The 21015-nt window shown below is 38.7% G+C and overlaps 1 protein-coding gene across 3 annotated transcripts in view; it reads left to right on the forward strand.

Moving 5' to 3' along the window:
* Positions 1 to 3193: 3193 nt before the first annotated feature.
* Positions 3194 to 21015, forward strand: part of cacna1c (calcium channel, voltage-dependent, L type, alpha 1C subunit) — a 550322-nt gene continuing 532500 nt past the window's right edge. For all 3 annotated transcript variants that reach the window (XM_052030488.1, XM_052030489.1, XM_052030490.1), the window contains exons 1-3: positions 3194 to 3330; positions 4071 to 4395; positions 5767 to 5872. In XM_052030488.1, coding sequence (XP_051886448.1) covers positions 3282 to 3330; positions 4071 to 4395; positions 5767 to 5872 — 480 coding nt within the window. In that variant the 5' untranslated portion in view covers positions 3194 to 3281. The remainder of the gene's footprint in view (positions 3331 to 4070; positions 4396 to 5766; positions 5873 to 21015) is intronic.

The raw sequence follows: 21015 nt of genomic DNA on the forward strand, positions 1-21015 counted from the left end.
ATAATGGCTCTCATTAGCAGTATCACAGGTTGATTCCCCTTGTGGGATGCACTTCAAAAGCATCTTCCATCTTACAGTTGCTACAGTCCCTGGTCGAGGTCAGCTCGATTATTAAAACCTGACCCTTAACTGGACCACAGCCAATACTAAACTGACCCAAGACCACAAACCTAGAATGTTTTCTATACTCAAGCTGACCCAACCACTGCAGTAAATATTACAATCTTAAACGTGTTAATGGCCTGTAAGGAATTAAACACTAAATAAATAGTCCTGAAACTCGCACATTTCTAGAAGTCACTTTCTTATTAAGCTTCTGACCAAGAAAAATTAAACTGGGCCAGCACAGCGCCACTCAACCTGACCCTAACATTTCATCAGAATATATATTGAACATGACCTGAACCTGACATCGATGTACTCGCATCCCATTGAGGCTAGAATCAGAGAGCCAGACTCTACTTGAGAATATTGTGTACAAGGAGTAGGTGCTCAGTTTAGACTTAAGAAAATCTTTTACCAGTTTCCATGGATAATTCTCTGACCTGTAAATTCCACTATCTGTCCATTATACCATTTCTGCATCTCTTTCTTAACCATCAAGTCCCAGTATGCAACAAGAATACCTTCTCCTTGCAGTTTAAATTACGATGCTTACATGGTTTCCACTTTTCTTCCAAACTGGGCTGCACAAGATTCAGCCTCAAAATGAGCATCCTATTTGTTAATATTTCAAGAGCCTGTTGTGGATTGAGGAGTGGTATGGAATATTGCACGCCATTGTTTTATGGTCATGATCAATCAGTGATCCACCTCTCTATTTCGCTCCAACTTATTCTAGTCCTCTTCCAACTTGAATAAAGAGGACATACTGAGATCTCTTTGTCTTTTGTCTGCGCACCCTGTAAATGGACTTTGTTGGATTTCATGAATCCATGGAGAACGTATACTCCACACTAAGAAATCAGCTTGAACAATCTGTATGAAGTCCAACAATGTTTGCATTCCTTTGCTTGGAGAGGATCAGCTCTAAAGGATTAAGTTTTAGTTTATATAAATGTTTTAATTTTATATTTTTTAAAATAAACACATAGGTGACAAACTCCTTCATTCTAACTTTTAAAAATAGATTTTTGAAGTGAATAGAACTTTTTAGCAAACTTAATGGATGGTGGGGGTGGGGGGAGGCGTGTGGTGTCAGAGGATACGGAATTGGGACTAGCTCAATTCGGCAACTTGGTTAGCATGGACATTGGGCCGAAGGGCCTGTTTTCCACGCTGTATGGCCCTATGACTCAAATTGTTGAGAGTGAGAAGGGTCCAGGGTGAGAATAGTGAGTATATGTTGGGTTTAGGATAAAATTTTAGATATCAGAGGAAGAGGAGAATATTGAGTTGATAGTTCAAAAGGAATAAGGTAAATGATAAATGGAGTGGTTGGAAAATAAATGGTTACTGATAAAGTGAGAGAGTATATGATCGGATGAGAGCAATTGTTTGGGAAAAGCACATGTTATGAGGAGAGGAAATGGAAAGGCAGCCACAGACTACTACTTTCTCCAAGAATCCATATCTCAGATGATTAGAGCCATTTTTTTTCTGCAACCATCTCCCACCTAAGAGTTGATAAGAGAACTAGAAGAGTACAGAGAAAGAAGCAAGAAGAAAATGTGCAAAATAAAAGGAAGATGGAATAGTTCAAACATTGAAGATGGGAGTGAACACCTTCCAATTTTTTCTGATTTATACTGTGCATTATCATGGGAGTAAACTACTGATCTTGGAAAAGTGGACTGAAATGATTGTAAATTCGCTTTAAAGAAATAGAATCAAAATTGAATCCTATGGAGAAAGAAAACAAAACAAATAGCTCTTTAAAATAGATGGACAAATGACAATAACCAAAATGCTATTAACTTTAATTAAGCAAATAATTTCAAGTGGATAAAAACTTAATGAAGCAGAGAAGAAAATCATTATACTGCAGAATATGTGATGCGGTAGGATGCATAAAAGAAGTTTTGCTCAACTTGAAATAAAAGTTGCAATCCAGTCTCTTTTATCATAAATCTTGACATCCCAATGCATTTCTTCCCATTCTGGATTACTGAAGTAAAAACAAAATATATTCAGATACTAAATTAACCTGAGACTCTAAATTGGTATCCACCTGTTTTGACTGCAATTCTCTTCTTAGGGAAAATTCTAGTATGTAAAATTCATGCGTGTAAACTTGTTTAAATCTGCCCAGGTATTTAATTTGCTTCCTATTGGTTTGCAAATCTTAGCTGTATATATTTATAAATGTCTTCTTGGGCTCCCGGTATCGGTCTCTTGCTTTTGATTGCTCAGTATAAGGTCATCTTTGCTTAAATTGAATTCTACACTTAGATGACACACAGTCCTTAATGAGCAGTACTCCCTATTTTAGCCACTGTTTCTGTTGAGCAAAATTCTGTCTTTTCCCTGAGATTTGTACTCCACATTTTTAGTCATTATTTTTCATCTGGTTAATATAGACTAAGAGATAACGGCAACATTGATAGACTCTTTTATCCTCTACGAATATATGCAAAAAATAAATACAGGTAACGCTTATATTCAGAAGCAATCGTCATAGGTAGAAAGCTACCTTAGCGTGTTTTTTCTATATTGAATTATCTTATGTTGGCTATATGCTACCGGACCGCAATGCAAGTATGAAAAAAAATCACGCCAACTAAAGATGTTGGCTTAAGGCAAGAAAGATTGTTTTTTTTCATATTTTCTGGCTTGCGGAGACGTTGTCTGCTTGCTTATTTTACGTCATGGTTCCATAAACTGTTTCCAGGCACATGGGGAAAAAAATTGCGCTAGGTTTATTTTACACGTAACAACATCTGGAAACGGTCAGCAGACAGCTCGCAGAACTCCTTCAGTTATTGCAGGGAATGGCCTGCACGACTTCATTTTTTTCCCTCGCCTCTTTTTCATGCCTTATTTTTTCTTTATCGTTCCTCTCTCATTTAGTGAAAGACGGGATTTAACCCTTGGAGAGCTGCCCTGGATATCAATTCTTTCCCCCGCCCCCCGCCACACACACACACACACAATAATTTCCACAGAACAGAGTGAAAGCGAGCTTGGAATGTGTGTGATGTGCCCTTAGTGAAGCCCCGGATGTAGTCAGGATGTGCTGTGAGAAAGAGGGAGGTAGAGAGGATCAGTTACTTGCGTTTTATAGTAATAATGGGGATCAGGTAATAAATTGCCTTTGTGGAAGAAAAATTTGGCCTATTTAAATGGTGAATGAAAACAAAAGGATGTATATTCCCGAGGAAAATCATCAAGGTAAGAATTGTAAGAGAGGAAAAGAAAAAGGGGAAGAGCATCACAAATCTTATTTCCTCAATCATGACCGGTGTGTGCTTGGGTTTTATAGCAATACTAAACAGGCAGTTTGTTGGAATAGTTTATTTTATGCGATGTCTTGGATTTTTTTCTCCCGCAGATTAACCTGCAGACATGCATGTGAAACATTGGATCGAAGCAGTACCGTTGGACATGTGTTTCGCATGAAATTAATATGCGATTGAGTTGTGTGATCTTTTATTTTAAAAGGAATGCTTTTAATAGTCAAATACTATTTTAAATATGCGAAGAATGCTTCGAGACTATAACGTAAAGGTTATGAAGAATATCTAAATTTGGCATTTTTTGAGCACCACCCCCCCGCCCCCCGCCCAGCCGATGAATCATTATTCCTTTAAACTATGGAAGGAGATTGTTTTTCTTCAGTTTTTTTTGTAATCATTCGCGAAGGAAATGGCTCCACCGTGTGAAGTTATCATTTAAAGTTGCAGTTTTTCTTCTTATGTCAAATCCCGTAATATTGATAAACATTCGAATAATCTTAATAATTATTTCACAAAAAAACTTATTGCTTGGAATTGATTAATATTTTAGATTTCGTTTGATTGAAATCGGATTATTATCAGGAATGTACAGCAATTAATGGGGCGAGGATTACTGCGGGTTGCACTATTTGGTTTATACATTTTGAAAATATTTGCAAGGTATTTTTATTCCAGGCACCAATTATGGTAACAGGCGGGCAGTCCTTACACATGGCCTTCCCAATGCCAATACAGACGGTTTGGCTCCAGAACACATACCAAGTCCGGGGGCTGCCCTGTCGTGGCAGGCAGCAATCGACGCGGCCAGACAAGCCAAAGCCGCTGCAATGATGGGCAACAATATGGTCTCTACGGCCAACTCAACCCAAAGGAAAAGACAACAGTACAGCAAGCAGAAAAAACAAGTTAACGCTGCGACCACACGGCCACCACGGGCTCTCTTCTGTTTGACACTTAAGAACCCTGTAAGGCGAGCATGTATCAATATAGTCGAATGGAAATATCCTTTAAGAAAGGAAATAATTAGTCTCAACTGGCTGAAGCAATATAAAAATTTAACATTTCGAACTATATATAAACACATGCAGATATAGACATAGCCCCAGATTCAAATACAAGTTGCATATTCTGATATGCTGGGTGGTCAGAGGCCTCCAACATCTTACATTTATATAGCAAGTTTAATTTAGTAATACATTACAAGGCATTTCATATCATTAACAAATGAAGGAATGTTCAAACACAATACATTAGGATAACCTGTGCTGCAGAAAAGTAGGTTTTCAGGATCAGGGGAGGAAAAATTGGAGGATCAAATTCTAAAGTAGACCCTAGATACCTGTTGAAACAGCACAAATCAGAGCTGCACAAGGGTCAATTATTAGAGAGTTGCAGAGACTTTATATTGTTGCAGGGCTGCAGGAGTTTGCGGTGATGCAGAGATTCAAAAACAAAGGTGAGACCTTTCAAATTAACATATTATTGGGAACCAATACAGATCAACAAGCACAAGGTGATGGTGAATTAGGATACAGGCAACAGAGTTCTGGATGAGCTCAGAAGCCATTCAGGAATAGATAAGTTTAAAGGTAATAAAGATCACTTGAGATTGGAGTAACATTTCAGAGGTGGGATTTTTGAGGAAGAAGAGGACAAACAGTTTTAAAGCTTAATTTGGGGATGAATAGGATGGCAAGATTAGGAACAATCTGGATCAGTCCCAGATAGTTACCAGGACTGGATGGATAGAAGATGGAGTTTGTGATGTGAATTGGGAACAGTGGTTCCAATAATGGAGAAAATTGCTGCTCTTCTTTCTTTGAACACCCAAGTTAGCAGTTGGAGAAGAAGAGAGAGGCAGTGGTGAGGTAAAGCCAGCTATTATCAGTACATATGTATAATTTGACATGTTTTTGGAGGGGCAACTTGAGAAACAGAAGGCTGATTTGGGGGAGGGTGGACTGGGAAAGCGAAAGCATGTAAATCCTTGGGGGACTCGAGGTAACCATTTGTGAATAGAAATTATAGCAGGTGATTCCCTGCCTACATGCCGGGCATGTCCATGGCAGCATAATATACTTAGAGTATTTTGATCATCAAGGAAGGCGGTGGCAAATGCTTCACCAAACGCACGCATGATTTTTTTCCGAGATAGTTACACGTTTGTGGACTTGCAACATTTACGGATCCTATACTTTTGAATAAAAATTTGCTTTTTAACGCGATATACTCGTCTCGTTCACTCGAGGCGCCCATGGCTAAGTTAAGAGACTTTTTTCGCAATTTCAGACAATGAATGTGATGTAAACTTTTGTTTTCAGATTGTGTTCTACTATTCTGTTTGTAAAGGCCCCTTAACTCCTTATCTCAGGCCATTCGAAATAATTATTCTTCTAACTATTTTCGCCAATTGTGTGGCCTTAGCTGTCTACATACCGTTCCCAGAAGACGACTCGAATGCAACCAATTTCAATCTGGTAAGTTCGAGATGTTTCTAGCATTATTTGAAAGATGTATTTTGTCTATATTGAAATGGGAAAGTATGTGGATTTTTGGAGCTTTATTTGAAAGGTTGGTAGATTTTTGTGCTTCGGGTCGAATGCAGGTTGTTACATTGGATTTGGTTGGTAGTATTGGATTTGACTAACGTCATTGATGACCACGCTGCGTGTTGGTAATGGTTTGACTTTGGTTAAACGTTAGTTTGAGAGTGTCCTCAATTGGCTGATAAATATTTAATTGTCCACCTTTTCTTTGTCCATTGCAACAATGTAATTTTGAGTATGTTGTACTGACGACTTTTTATTATCGCCGTATGTTTTGAAATGCACTTTCCTGTCAGGTAACCATGAACGATGTAACTGGGTGATGTTAACAATTTGACTCTTTTCATTATCCGATTGAAGATGGGGTTCGTGAGCTGGTTATTACTCCGCAAAATGGCGGTCTGTTTAATCGTATTTAATTCCGTTGGGGGTGCGTGCTTTGTAAGGAGTTGTTGAGAGGTTGTGGTGGCTGATTTATTAAAGATTTAGTTGGTAACTAAGGTAAATTACAAGTCTGTTGCCGTTGCTTTGAAAATGAATCAAGAAAGTCTGTAAAAGATCTTGTTGCTACTTTGAGATAATTTAATCATTGCAGGATTCATAGATATATGCACATTAAATAAAGAAGGAGCACTTAGGGTAATTTAATTAAACCAGTGGCTTATTTTATACCAAAAGAAATGTATTAATTTAAAAATATTTGTATGTTTTGATTTTTTTCATTGTTCTATTACAGCATGTTTTATAACGAGAACAATTTGTTGCAAAAGTATGTTGTAATGTAGAGTATCATTTTATATTAAGAATATGCCCCTTAATTCATTTAAAAGTAATTCTCTGCATTCGTGATCTTAGTACCCAGTTAATCATGTACAGAAAATCTTATAATTATAAACATTAATAATGATCCAGTGTCACAGTTAACTAACCAAAAGTCAATTAGTGGTGAGATGCAGCTGTAAAGTCAATTTGTTTATAGCACTTTAAGTATCTCATTGAATGCTTGTAATGTATATCTTGTACAACCATCAGCAAATTATAGATAATTTAGTTTGGGGCTTCAATTGGTGGTAGAGTTCATGTGAACAAAACTTTCAACAGTTTATTCAATGAAGTTGGAATCACTATTTTGTTTTTAGCAAAACCTTCAGCATTCTGAATACTTGTATTTGTGCAGCATTAAAAATTGTGTATTACACATGATCAGAGATGCAATTAATAGATTCTGATATACAGGACAAGTAAATAATAGTTTGAGATAACTGTCATGTGCATCAGACTTGAGCTAAACTATTGAGATATCTTTATATTGTGACACTGAAAAAGTATGTTGCTCATCTCTGTTGCCAGAGAATAGTTTGTGGTATTGATGACCACCAAACAAATGAGCTGACCCCTTCTCTGACGTCAGATACTCTGGTAGGTTCAGCTGCCTCCGCCACCACATCTCTACCAGCAAGTGGTTTTGGAGACTGAGTTATTTCTACTTCACAGTGCTATGAAGGGGAATTTCAGTTGAGCTGTCCTGTTCTTTTGGACGAATTGAGAGACTTTGATTTGGTAACCCATTAGTGGGAGAATCCTTATTGTTTCAATAGATCCTTTGATCTGTGGTTGAGAAACTGGGGATTGGGTGCAATTGTTGAGACAAACCAGAATGTGGGGTTCAGCTTGCATAGTTTCCTTGTGATGGATCCTCATGTTTTGCATTTGAGGTTGTCGGAACCTTTCAGCTCAACAAACACAAAAAAAAGTCTATTTTCTCTTGTTTTAATGCAACTAGGTTGCTGGGTTTTTCACATTCAAGCAGGGACTACACTTCAAAAGTACTTAGGAGGCTCCAAAGTTTCTGAACATCCTGAGAGATATGAAAGGCACTTTGTAAATATACGTAAATGTTGTTATGAGGGGGTGCAGGGAAGGGGTAGGTAAATGTTCTCAGTGGATTTATTGGTGACTGTAACTTTATTATGATCTCATATGGCACATTTTGTATGCATACCCTTTTGTAATCAGAAAGATCTTTATCAATTCACCTTGTCTTGTAAGGAAAAGGCTCTGGATAGTTTTTTTTTAGATCATCTTTCATTTTAAAGGCACTTCATTAAACTTTAACTGTATAATCCTTTTTGATATTTGCTCTTCAGTTTTTCATCAAATACTTCTAAATAATAATCGAATAAAAACTACTGAAAGCTTAAAAGGAACATATTCAGCTGGTTGACACTGGTTTGTGAAATTGGGTTTGTATTGTATGATTCAAGTTCAGTTGACAGCATCAGAGCTCAAGTTCAAGGTTTTGGAAGAAGCTGAAAGCTTTTGAAGGTAAAATTAAATATTCAGTGGATAAGTGTAACCAGGTTAGTGTGAAATCTCTAATTTATCATTTATTTAAAGTTCTTTGGGCAATAGTGATTTAGAGGAAAATATGGTAGCTAAAAATAATTCATGGAGCATTTGAGTGATTTGTGACACATTTGTTTATCTCGTAATTTACCCACCTCTGTTACTCTAATTAGCTTTGTTTCTCACAATGCAATATCTTTAACAATCGTAAATGCTTATTAGATAGCTACACTTAAATTTGCAAAATACTTAATATTTAAACCTGCATGATGGACATGTTAAAAAATATAACTCTCATTTATAGTATAGTTAGAAATAACTTATTAGTGGATAACTGCAGAATTTCCTGTGACTTGGAAAACATGGGTTTATCTTTTATAGTTTTAATTTCAGATTTCCAGCATCTTCAGGTTTTTGATTCCAGCAAAATTATTATCTATGTCTCGGGTAGTTGTAGTTGTCTGCAGGCCGCACATGCACGTTGCAACTTTTTTCTGCTACAGAAAATTCTGTAACTCTTTAATGCAAGTGATTTGTACCATGAGATTAAGATCTGTTAAAATTGTGTAGTACTTTAAAGTCATTATGGATTGTTGAGTACATATTTTGTCTCCTCCTTTAAAGGAGAGATATACTTGGCCTAGTCAGTATATCTCTTGACAGGGTTGATGTTGAAAGGCAATTTCCTCTGGAAAGAGTTTAGAAATGAAGTCCATGGTTTCTCCTTAAAGATTTTCACTCTGTTGTGAATTTTTGGAATTTTCTGTTCAGAAGGCTGTAAATGCTCAGTTGATGAGGATATGCAGGAGTGAGATTGAAAGATCTTGAGCATCAATAGAAATGAAGGACATAGAAATGTTGAACTTCTGTATTTTTGTGTGCTGATTTTCAATAGTTATTGATGAGAGAGAGTGTACACCTATTTCTCATGTTAGCAGCAGATGTTGAGGGTAGCCAAATAGATGATGTATATGTGGAGTATGTAATGGCAGAGATAATTGAGAGTTGAAAGCTTATTTCTATGTCAAGTCAATCAGCAGTTGCAAACCGTCTTATGCAGCCAAGGAAGGGACTGAATTAATGGTAAGGTTGCAGTGTTTTATGTGGGAGTCAAAATGACAGCTGTCCTTTTGTCTATGGATGAATTGGAAGCATAATGACTTAATCTTTAGAAACCCTAGAGCTAGTGGTTCAGCAGTGGGAAGAATGAGTGGAGGACACTTACCTGTACTTGTTTAAATGCACTTATTTGATTCCTTGCCTAGTGTTCTTAATGTTGTTTCTTTCGTTACACTGGATTAGTAATTCAATGATAAAATCACTAAACTATTGCACAAAATTGAAAATTTCCATTAAGCCACAGTTTGTAACTCATTGTTAACTTTGTCTGAATAGGACTTTACAGTAAGGCCCCGTCGCTGCTTTTGACTGCTGCAGTTCCACACTCTGTCAACATGATGGTGCTATGAAGCAGGTTTTGAACTTCCAATATATCAGCCATATTACTTATGTATGAGATAAATTAACCACTATTTTTGGCTTTTGTTAACTCACTCTCCACCAAGCTCACTGATGTCTTCAGGTCATCCATTTTAGCTCATTACTAAGCTTTGTGTGACAATTTAAGTCCTCTAGGATATCTGCCATATGTGCTGCTTCTTTTTGGGCTGTCACAAACCAGCAACAAAAGAAACACACTGAGCATGATTCAGTGTTAAAAACTATTTTATTAATCACTACTTATGATAATACGTAAAATAAAAGTAAAAATGTTAGTATGTTAGAATTCAAAAATGTTAAACCTCGAACGTTAACCCCAAAACTAAACTCTTCGTGTGTGTGTGTGACAAAGTCCAAAACTTCCAGTTCCGGAATGGTTCTTAAAGTTCAGTTCCGCAAGCCATAAGGTGAAACATGAGCAAGGGCTTCTTCAACAACCACCGTTGTCTGAAGATAAGATGTAGATGTAGAAAAACATAGAGAGAGTACATACGAAATCCAAATGTTCCACGATGGAACCCAAACGACACTTCAGTGTTTACTCGGTAGTGACTTCCTCACCCCGAAAAGCATCCGAACCGTGGTCGTCCACATACAAATACCTGTTTCCTTCTACAGGTCAGCAACAAAGTGAACTCCACCGGATTACTTCCAACTTCCATACATGGATTTCAGTGGCAAACACAGTTATTGTTTCTCATCCATCGATAGAGAAAACAAGCAGGCTGGTGTCTCTCTCCCTTCTCTCTCTCTCTTCTTCTTCTTCTTCTTCTTCAACAACGTCATTACGTCCTTTATCTTCTATTGACGTAAGCACGCCCCACACACACATACACACACACTCTCTATCTTAAAGGGACTTTCACTGAGTCCGTAACAGGGCTTCCCATTTATGTTTGCATTTCAGCTTCTTTGGCCCAATATTTTATAGTTAATTCAATTTTTAATGAAAATGTTGCTTTTTTGTTATGCACAAGCCTCTGAATTTATCCACTTTGAGTCTAACCAGACCATGCTTGCCAGCCATACTGCAAACGGTATGATGAGAGAACATACCTGGGAACTTCTGCATTTAACTGACTCTGATAGCTTTCAAACTGCAATATCCATGTACTAAAACAGCAACAACTACCTTTAACAGCTCAGAAGTTCCCAGTTATTCTGTGTCAACACCTCATAAGCAGGACCAGAGAACAAAAGTTCCCAACTTGCATTTGCAATCAGTGAGTCATCAGCAAAGGTGAAGTTGCGTTTGTTAGATAGTTCATTGTTTGTTCAGATATTTGGAAAAAAATAGCTGTCTATACATTTTCTTGTGCTAGACCATTCTTTTGCAGGGAACAGTAACTTTACTTTCCTCTAAGTTTAATATTGAAGCAGCAGTTTTGAATCAGTCATTAGGTAATATTTTCCATTTATTTGTTCTTCACTGTAGATCTTGCGATGTAAATTTAATAATAGTGTAACATTTCTGCAAAGGGTTCGCTGGAAGTGACACAAGTGATCTGGCATTTATTGAATCCATCTTCTATGTGCTGAATGAGATTCCACATTTGACCCATGCATGATCAAAGAGTATCAATCTGAAAAATTAATTTTGTTTTCCCACTCCATGAAAGTTACCTGACCTGCTGAGTATTTTTAGCATTTTCTCTTTTAGCCAGATGCTTATTTGAGGATGAATTGTTTTTCCATAATTAATTAAATGAGGATAAGACCTTCAAAGTTTGTAGAGGTGGCAAAGCAATGAGTTTGTGAAATATTCATGTTGCAGTCTCTGAGTCTTTCTGACTCCAGATCCTATTGATACTGTACACCAAAGGCAGTAAAACTCTGATAATACAGCATGATCTGAAAATGTTCTGAAATCTTGATAGTTCAGCATCTGGCTCACTAATTACTCCAGAGTGTGAAAGTGGTATGCAACCAGAGCTGGGAGTTCAAAGTCTGGCCAGGGTTCGGACTAGGAGTCGGATGTATGCCCAGAGATGGAGTTGGGGTCCAGAACACCAGGAGTTAGGAATGTGGGTAGGTTGTGCCTAAAGCAGAGATCCAGAATGCATTTCCCACTTTTAAACTCGCTGAGTTTGCTGGAACTTTTGTGTAACATGTTTTTTTTTTATAAAAAATGAAATAAGAGTGTTGGAGTGTATAAAGAGTAATATCCATTAGTCCAGAAAATCTGCTAGTCTGGCACCACTGAAGTCCCAGCGTGCCACATTATCAGAGTTTAGCTGTAAACTGATGGTCAGTCATCATCACACCATTCTTTCATGTGACCCAGGTTAAGACCAGTCTTAGCAATCCAAGAAGGATTTTATTAAACAGCTAAATAAGGCAAAACATAGATGGTTATTTTTCAGAAATAAAAAACACGTTTTCAGTATTTCAGTAATACTGGCAGTTTAGTGAGATTCTGCATAGCTTGCATTCTTCTAAGCAGCATCCATTCTTTGGCTGTGGGTACTACATTGTTAGATTTGAGATGTTAAACCAAGGCCCCGTCTTGTAGTTTGGGTGGAAATAAAAGGTCCCATCATTGCTCACAAAAAGTACCACCTAATCAGTTAGTTTTCTCACTTATATATGCAAACTTAACTGTCAAAAGTTGATTCTGCTCATCAATAAATTAACAGTAATTACTCCAGAAATATTTGCAGCAAAATGCTTTTGAAGGCATCAATGCTGAAGTCATTAAGAGATTCTTTTCTTCCCTATTTCCTTCTGTCATGGTTCTCTTGAATCACATGTTTAACACATTATGAAAAAGTATTTCCCATCTCACTAAATTCATCTCTATCTCATAACTCTACCAGTAATGGTAATTCTCATGAGAAGTTTTCAGTATTTTGTGGGACTAAATAGAATTTATCAACAAAAACTCCTGAAATTGTGTATAGGTCATTGTTTGCTTTTAAATTGTCCCTTTGCTGTCATTTATGGCCTCAGTTAATCTACAACTCTTTCACCTTGTTAAATCAATTTACTCATTTGATCCTTTTGCACCTCCAATTTTAACATGCTCATCTTTTGTAATATCTGCCATTGCTCATGTGGGGAAAATCCAGTGATCTTGTTGGCAGAATAGAGAAGAAGAGTTTTAAGAGCTAGGACCATGGAAATGGAATTGGTTTATTATTGTTACATGTACCAAGGTACAGTGAAAAACTTGTCTTGCATACCGTTCGTACAGATCAATTCATTACACAGTGCATTGAGGTAGTACAGGGTAAAAACAATAACAGAATACACAGTAAAGTGTCACAGCTACAGAGAAATGCATTGCAGGTAAACAATAAGGTGCAAGATCAAACAAGGTGGATTGTGAGGTCAAGAGTCCATCTCATCGTGTAAGGGAATGGTTCAATAGTCTTATCACCATGCGATAGAAGCTGTTGTTGAGCCTGGTGGTATGTGCTCTCAGGCTCCTGTATCTTTTGCCTGATGGGAGAAGAGAGAATGTCCCAGGTGGGTGGGGTCTTTGATTATGCTGGCTGCTTCACCAAGGCAGCGAGAGGTAAAGACCAAGGAGGGGAGGCTGGTTTCCGTGATGCGCTGGGCTGTGTCCACAACTCTGCAGTTTCTTGCTGTCCTAGGCAGAGCAGTTGCCATACTAAGCCGTGATGCATCCAGATAGGATGCTTTCTATGGTACATCAATAAAAATTGAGTGTCAAAGGGGACATGCCAAATTTTTTAGCCTCCTGAGGAAGTAGAATGCTGATGTGAACGTTATTTGAAATTTGTTACAAACTTAAATTAACGATTTTAAAATAAATGCAGTCCTGGACATGAATGAGAACTGTCCTTTTTAAAATAGTTTTGTAATCCAATATTATTTATATTTGACATGTCGTAAGGATTCTGTGGACACTTATGGCATCAGAGGCAAGGAGAAAGCAAATTGTCAGGCATAATCATCAAAATGCATTTGAAAGTACAGGGAGCTGTAGTAAGATTGACGGATTTAGGAAGTGAAATCTTGAGTCGTCACCATCACTGTTAAGAGTGGAGGGAGGAAGGAAGTGAAGGGCATCATAGGGTGGCATGGTGGTGCAGCAATTAATGTTCTGCCTTGCAGTGCCAAGGATCTGGGTTTGATCCTGATCTTTAGTACTCTCATATTACATTCTCCCAAAGGAAATTGGAAAAGATGGGTTAGTTGTATCCTTGTATAGATAGATGGTGGCAACTGGATACCTGAATTAATTGGAATTCATTTAGGGGTGAAGCTTGAAAACCTTGTAAGGGCATTGAGTGAATACTAAGTGTTGAATATGCAATTGAATGAAGCAATTGCTGGAGTTTTGTAATGTATATTTAGTAGGGTTTCACTGAAGAGTATGAAAAAGTTAAATAACTTTTATGAGGGATTTGCTGATTGGCTGTCATACAGGTCAGACTAATAAAAGGTGTTAAGAGTATTGAACTCTGGAGCAGTGTTCTTTAAAATATGTTAGTTGTTTCATGATGCAGACTGTTCCCAGGTTCTGAACACCTGACTATTGGACACCCATACATACAAACAAGCTCCCATAATATGATTAAATTCAAAGGTCTGACATACGTACGTATATCCATTCCTATGAAAAGCAGAACTAGTTTCCTCCCTCTTTCCACTTTTAGTAATTGTTCTTTCTTATCAGTCTTAAGTACTTGTAATAAATGGCATTAAAATACTGTGGAGGTAAGGTTACCATACAGAGTGGTTTTTTTTAATGTTCATTTTCTGACTTATGGACAAGATTGACATGGATGTCTGTAAAACGGAACCCGTTTGTTACCTGCGAATGGCCTATATACCTTATGTACACAAGAGAACGATTAGTTTGAAACTCCAGTGCTAAAATAATGGGGCTTTGAGGCAACTGGCTGTTGGATTACATTTTCCTGCAGGTTTTATCTGGATACACCCTTCCATGGTAGTTTCTTGCTTGTGGGTGAGGCCTGGTGCAGCAGAGCATAGTGCCATGTTTCTCCCAGTGCCATTTGCTTGCTGCACTCCCAGAATAATCCAGGTTCATAATCTAAAAGCTGCCTTTGAAATTGAAAGTTTGGTAATTTGTCATTCGTGGACATGCATAACATGGAACTATTTAAAGAAAACAGCACTGAAGATGTATTACATTTAAAAACTAAGTACTGAGAAACACAAAAATAACTAAATACATTTCAGCAGCTGAATTAAACAAAGTAAATTGTCAGTTTATTGCTATCTTGACACCCAGTTGTTCCCATTCAAATCATTGGGGCCATTCTCCTGATACAGGGTTAGGAGGTAGCTTTTCCTGCCTGATGGGGAGAAATTGTAGAAATTTGTACTGCCCCATTGGATTCCATTGCTGATGAAGCAGAGAGGTAATGGTGGCACAGGCAGCACGTCAGAAGATGCTGCTGCCTACCTAATCCCACGCCTGAGCAAGGTGTTGGGACCACTCGTATTTCCTTGCAGTACTGCTCGTGAAAGACCTGCTGTATGACAATTACTAGCTTGAATTACTTGCTTTCAATTCCATCTCTCAGGAAAATTGTCTATCCTTTTTCTTTGAGATTTCAATTATACAATCTTCCTTTGAAAAGTCCCAGATTAAACAAAACAGTAACCACAGGCAAGCAGGTACATAAATAATTGTCTAACTAATAAAACTGTAAATTAGGCAAATTATTGAACAGATCGAGCACTTTTATATTTGTATTAGGTGTCATGGCTCCTCCTTCCTTCATTTGTTAAGTAAACAACACAGTGAAGCAATAATTAAGATAGAGTATGCTTTTTGGTGAAAGCAATTTTACCCCTTATTTCTTTAACTTTCTTGATTCACAAATATTGTATCAAATCTTTCATAATACTACAAAAGGGAACATTAAAGAGTCAGTCTAAAACATGTAGAAGTAGGTTGTGTAAGGTCCTGCAAAGTGATATTAGGAAGCTAGGTAGTAAGTTTAAAGAGCGGGGCTTCCAGGATTGTCATCTCAGGGTTACTACCTGTGCCACATGCTGGTGAGGCAAGAAATAGTGCAATTTAATACCTGGCTAAGGACCTGTTGCAAGAGGGAGGGCTTCAGATATATGGACAATTGGGCTCTCTTCCAGGGTAGGGGGACCTGTACAAGTTGCACCTGAACTGGAGGGGAACCAGTGTCCTCACAGGGAGGTTTGCAAGTGCTACTTGGGAGGGTTTAAACTAGAGTGATGGGGTGAGAACTAGAGCAGCAGGTCAGCAAGTGGATGGATTGAGAGGAAGGTAGATATTATGACCGGTAAGTTTGAAAGGAAGGATAGTTAGGGACAAGTTAATGAACATGGTTGGACTAATGGGCTGAAGTGTGTTTATTTCAATGCAAGGAGTATTATGGATAAGGCAGATGAACTTAAGAGCCTGGATCAGTACATGAAACTATGATGTTTTGGCTATTACGGAGTGTTGGTTGCGAGAAGGACAGGACTGACAGCTCAACATTCCTGGGTTTCAATGTTTTAGAAGTGATAGAGAGGGAGGTAAAAGAGGTGGAGGAGTTGCATTACTAATCAAGAAGAATGCTACAGCTGCACTCAGAGGACGTACTGGAGGGCTCATCTACTGAGGCAATATGGGGAGAACTCAAAAGTAAGAAAGGTTCAATCACTCTGGTGGTATACTGTCAGTTTCCCAATTGCCACTGGGAGATAGAGGAATAGATATGTAAACATCTTGTGGAAGGATGTAAAGCAGCAAGGGTATTTATAGTGGGTGACTTTAACTTCCCCAGTATTGACTGAGACTTCCTTTATGCAGAAGGCTTAGATGGGGCAGAATTTCTTAGGTGCATCCAAGAGGATTTCTTGAAACAGTATGTGAATAGTCCACCTAGAGTAGGGACCGTACTGGACCTTGTTTAGGAAATGTGACTGGCCTTCCAGTGGGAGAGCAGTTTGGGAATGATGATCACAACTCCTTAAGTTTTAAGGTAATTATGAATAAGGAAACTTCCTGACCTTGTGGGGAAAGTACTAAATTGAGGGAGGGCAAATTGTGCATTATCAGATAAGAGTTGGGATGTTAATTGGGAGCAGCTGTTATTGGGCAAATTGACATCTGACATGTGGAAGTTATTTAAAGACCAGCCAATCAGAGTTTAGGACTGGCATGTTCCAGTAAGGAAGAAGGACAGGATGGCAAAGTAAGGGAACTTTGGATGATGAGAGAGGTTGTGAATTTAGTCAGAAAGAAATGGGAAGCATAGGCAAGGCTAGGGAAGCTAAAATCAGACGGGGCCCTTGGGGATTATAAAGAAAGCAGGAAAGAACTCAAGCGAGGGATTAGGAGGACCAAAAGGGGCCATAAAAAGTCTAAGGAAAGTAGGATTAAAGAATTCCAAGGAATTTTGTATTTACATTTTAAAATAACTAGGGAGAGGGTAGGACCACTCAAGGATTAATTAGGGAATTTATGCTTGGAGGCAAAGGATGTGGGTAAAGTTCTAAATGAGTAGTTTACATTGGTATTCACCAAGGAAAAGGACATGGAGGTTAATTAAGCAGTGTGGGGCTAATATACCATGGCATTTTGAGATCAAGAAGGAGGTAGTGCTGGGTCTCTTGAAGAGCATTAAGGTGGATAAGTCCCCAGGGCCTAATGGGATATATCCCATGTTACTGAAAGAGATAAGAATAAATTGCTGGGGCCTTGACTAAGTCCTTTGTATCATCATTAGCAACAGGTAAGGTCCTGGGGGACTGGAGAGAAGCCAATGTTTTTCCTTCATTCAAGAAGGGAAATAGAGAGAATCCAGGAAAATATAGGCCAGTGAGCCTCACATCAGTGGTAGGGAAGGTACTGAAGAAGATTCTTTGGGATAGGATTTGTGCTCATTTGGAAAGGCATGTGCTGATTAGGGACAGTCAGCATAGCTTTGTGCAGGGCAAGGCATTATCTTACAAACTTGATTGAGTTTTTTGAGGAGGTGACAAAGATGGTTGATGAGGGTAGGGCAGTGGATGTTGTCTGCATGGACTAAGACACTTGACAAGGTTCTTCATGATATGCTGATCCAGAAGATTAAGGTGCATGGGATCCATGGTGACTTGGTCATTTGGATTCAGAGTTGGCGTGCCCACAGAAGACAGGGTAGTGATGGAAGGGTGCAATTCTGGTTGGAAGTCTGTGACTAGTGGTGTTCCATAGGGATCGGTGCTGAGACCTCTGCTTGTGATTATATATAAATGACTGAGAGGAAAATGTAAATGGGTGGGCTAGTAATTTTGCAGACAACACAAACATTGGTGGAGTTATGGACAGTGAAGAAGGTTGTCAAAAGATACAGAAGAATATAGATAATTTGCAGGTATGGATGGAGAAATGGCAGATGGAGTTTAATCTGTGCAAGTGTGAGATGTTGCACTTTGGGAGGTCAAATGTAAGGGGAGAGTATACAGTTAATGGCAGGACCTTTTAATAGCATTGATGTATAGAGGGATCTTTGGGTCCAAGTTCACAGCTGTCTGAAAGTGGCCACGCAAATAGATTGGGTGATAAAGAAGGCATATGACATGCTTGCCTTAATTAGTCAAGGCATTGAGAATGAGAGTAAGGATGTTGCAGCTACTATACTCTAAGTGCGGCCTAACCAAACCAAGCTAAAACTTTGGTTAGGCTGCACTTGGAGTATTGTGTGCAATTCTGGCTGCCACATTACAGGAAGGATGTGGAAACTTGATAAAGAGTACAGAAGAGATTTACCAGGATGCTCATATCATTCTTCACAAGTTTTGCCAGCTACAAAGGGATCCTATCACCAGGCACATCTTCCCCTCCCCTCTTGGTTTTCTGCAGGGATCACTCTCTCCTTGATTCCCTTGTTTGCTCATCTCTCCCCAGGCATTCTCCCCTATAACTGTAAAAAGTGTAACACCTGCCCCATACCTCCTCCCTCACCACCATCTAGGGCCGTAAATGACCCTTCCAGGTGATGCAGTCTTTCACGCATGAATCCTGTGGTGTTATTTATTGCATCCAGTGCTCTTGTTGCGGCATCGTCTACATCAGTGAGGCCGGACGCGGATTGGATGACTGCTTCACCAAGCATCTTTGCTCCACCCTCCATACCAGCTGGGATCTCCTGGTGGCCAGCCACTTCAGTTCCATTTCCCATTCTCACACATATTTGTGCTTGGCCTCTTCCACTGGCAAGTTGAGACGAAATGCAAATTAGAGTAACAGCACCTCGTGTTCTGCCTGGGTAACCTCCAAACCGGTGGCATGAACATCGACTTCTCAGAATTCCGGTAACAGCTCCCCCTCTGTCCCTCTTTCTCTTTTCTCTTTCTTTCTCCTCCTGATCCACTTGCGCCATCACCCTATCTCTTACCCCTCCCCCACCCTCTCCATCTGCCCGTCACCCACACACTCCTCCCACTGGTTCCCCTCCCCATTTCCCTCACTTTATTCCATGCTCCAACTTCCTCTCCTGTCAGATTCCATCATTTTCAGCCCTTTGTCACTTCCACCTGTCACCTCCCAGCTTCTGACATACCCATTCTCCCCCCTTCCTCATCTGCCTATCAGTCCTCTCACCTCATCCACCAATCACCTGCCAGCTCTTACTCCACTCCTCTCAACCTTTTTATACTGGCTATGAGCTATAAGGAGAAGTTGGGCAAACTTGGGTTGTTTTATCTGGAGTGCCAGAACTGATAGGTTTATAAAATTGAGAGGCATGATAGGGTAGGCAGTCAGAACCTTTTCCCCAGGGTAGAAATGTCAAATACTCAAAGGCATGCATTTAAGGTGAGAGGGGAATAGTTTAAGGGAGATGTGTGGGGCAAGTTTTTTTTACCCGTAGTTGTAGGTGCCTGGAATGGGTTGCCAGGGGTAGTGGTGGAAGCAGATATGATATTGGCATTTCAGAGGCTTTTAGATAGACACATGAAGGTGCAGGGAATGGAGGGATATGGATCCCACGTAGGCAGCAGAGATTTAGTTTAATTTGGTACAGACATTGTGGGCTGAAGGGCCTGTTCCTGTGTTGTACTGTTATACTATGATCTGTGTATAAAATTTAGTTGTTCAGCAAGTAAAAACAATTTTGGGATAAAAGCTAATCTAATTATGAAGAGTAAAGATATGGCAGATACATTAAATATTTGGTTAGTTTTTACAAACAGTTGTAGAGATGAGGGTGTTGTGGTGGAGGTAGGTTTGGATAAGTGATTGAGTTAACAAAAGGAAAGGAATTGTCTTGGGGGAAAATACTTAATTTACAGATATATAATGCCATGAAATTGGCAGAGTCTTTGGATACAATGTTTCACTCCTGCTGAAGTATGTAAATAGGATGTCGAGTTGGGAGAGCAGCTCGTAACCAGAATACTTGTTTTGAGGTGGTTGTGAAGGATAAATCAGACTATTGACAAGTCTGCCTGTTGTGTTACTCAAGAGCAACGAGGATGGATTTGATTAAAAGTAGTTTTATTTTTCTTTGAATAAATGATCATTAGGATGGATGAAAAGACTATAGTAGACGTAGTGTTGTGAGATTTTCAGTCTTTTAATATGTCCCATGAAATGTAGTAATTGGAATAAAATTAGTTCATGAACAAGATACACAGATGTACTTTGTACCCCAATCTAAATCATGTACATCATCTCCACCTTTACGGAGGCCAAAATAAATGTGACGAGGTGAATAATACTTTTTTTCTGGAAAAGAAATCAGAAGGCAAGCTGGTTAAAGTTATGGACAAACAGATGGGAAATGCAATTTAATGTGAGTAAACATGAAGTAATTTTGGAAATTCCCAAGGAATGGGAACTTTAGTGCTTCCCCAATAAATTTAAGTTGTTAAACAAAGACCCTATATGCATAATTCTTTATTGTTGTAATTATAGATAAAGCTACAAGTTTGGGGGCTGGTTATAGAAGACAAAAAAGGACAAGAGTATCGAGAGAACATTAAAGAAGTACCTTGTAGATTTATCCAGCATAAAAAGCTGTTATTGCAATGAGAGCTCTTTATTTCCACTAGAGTAAACTAGGCTGTGAGGATATTTAACAATAATTTGGATATGTGTATATTATGCATTGGAAGAAAGTTCTGAAGCATACTGTAAACAAACAATAATTGATGCTGAGCCAAATAGGAGATATTGGCGATGATTCAGTAATTCTGCTCTTGGATCAGAGAATTATAAATACTGCACTATTATTCTAAAAAGTGGAGGAAGAGGTGAATTGGATAACTACAAACAA

The sequence above is a fragment of the Pristis pectinata genome, chromosome 15 (genome assembly GCF_009764475.1).
Source record: "Pristis pectinata isolate sPriPec2 chromosome 15, sPriPec2.1.pri, whole genome shotgun sequence".
Classification (NCBI taxonomy): Eukaryota; Metazoa; Chordata; class Chondrichthyes; order Rhinopristiformes; family Pristidae; genus Pristis; species Pristis pectinata.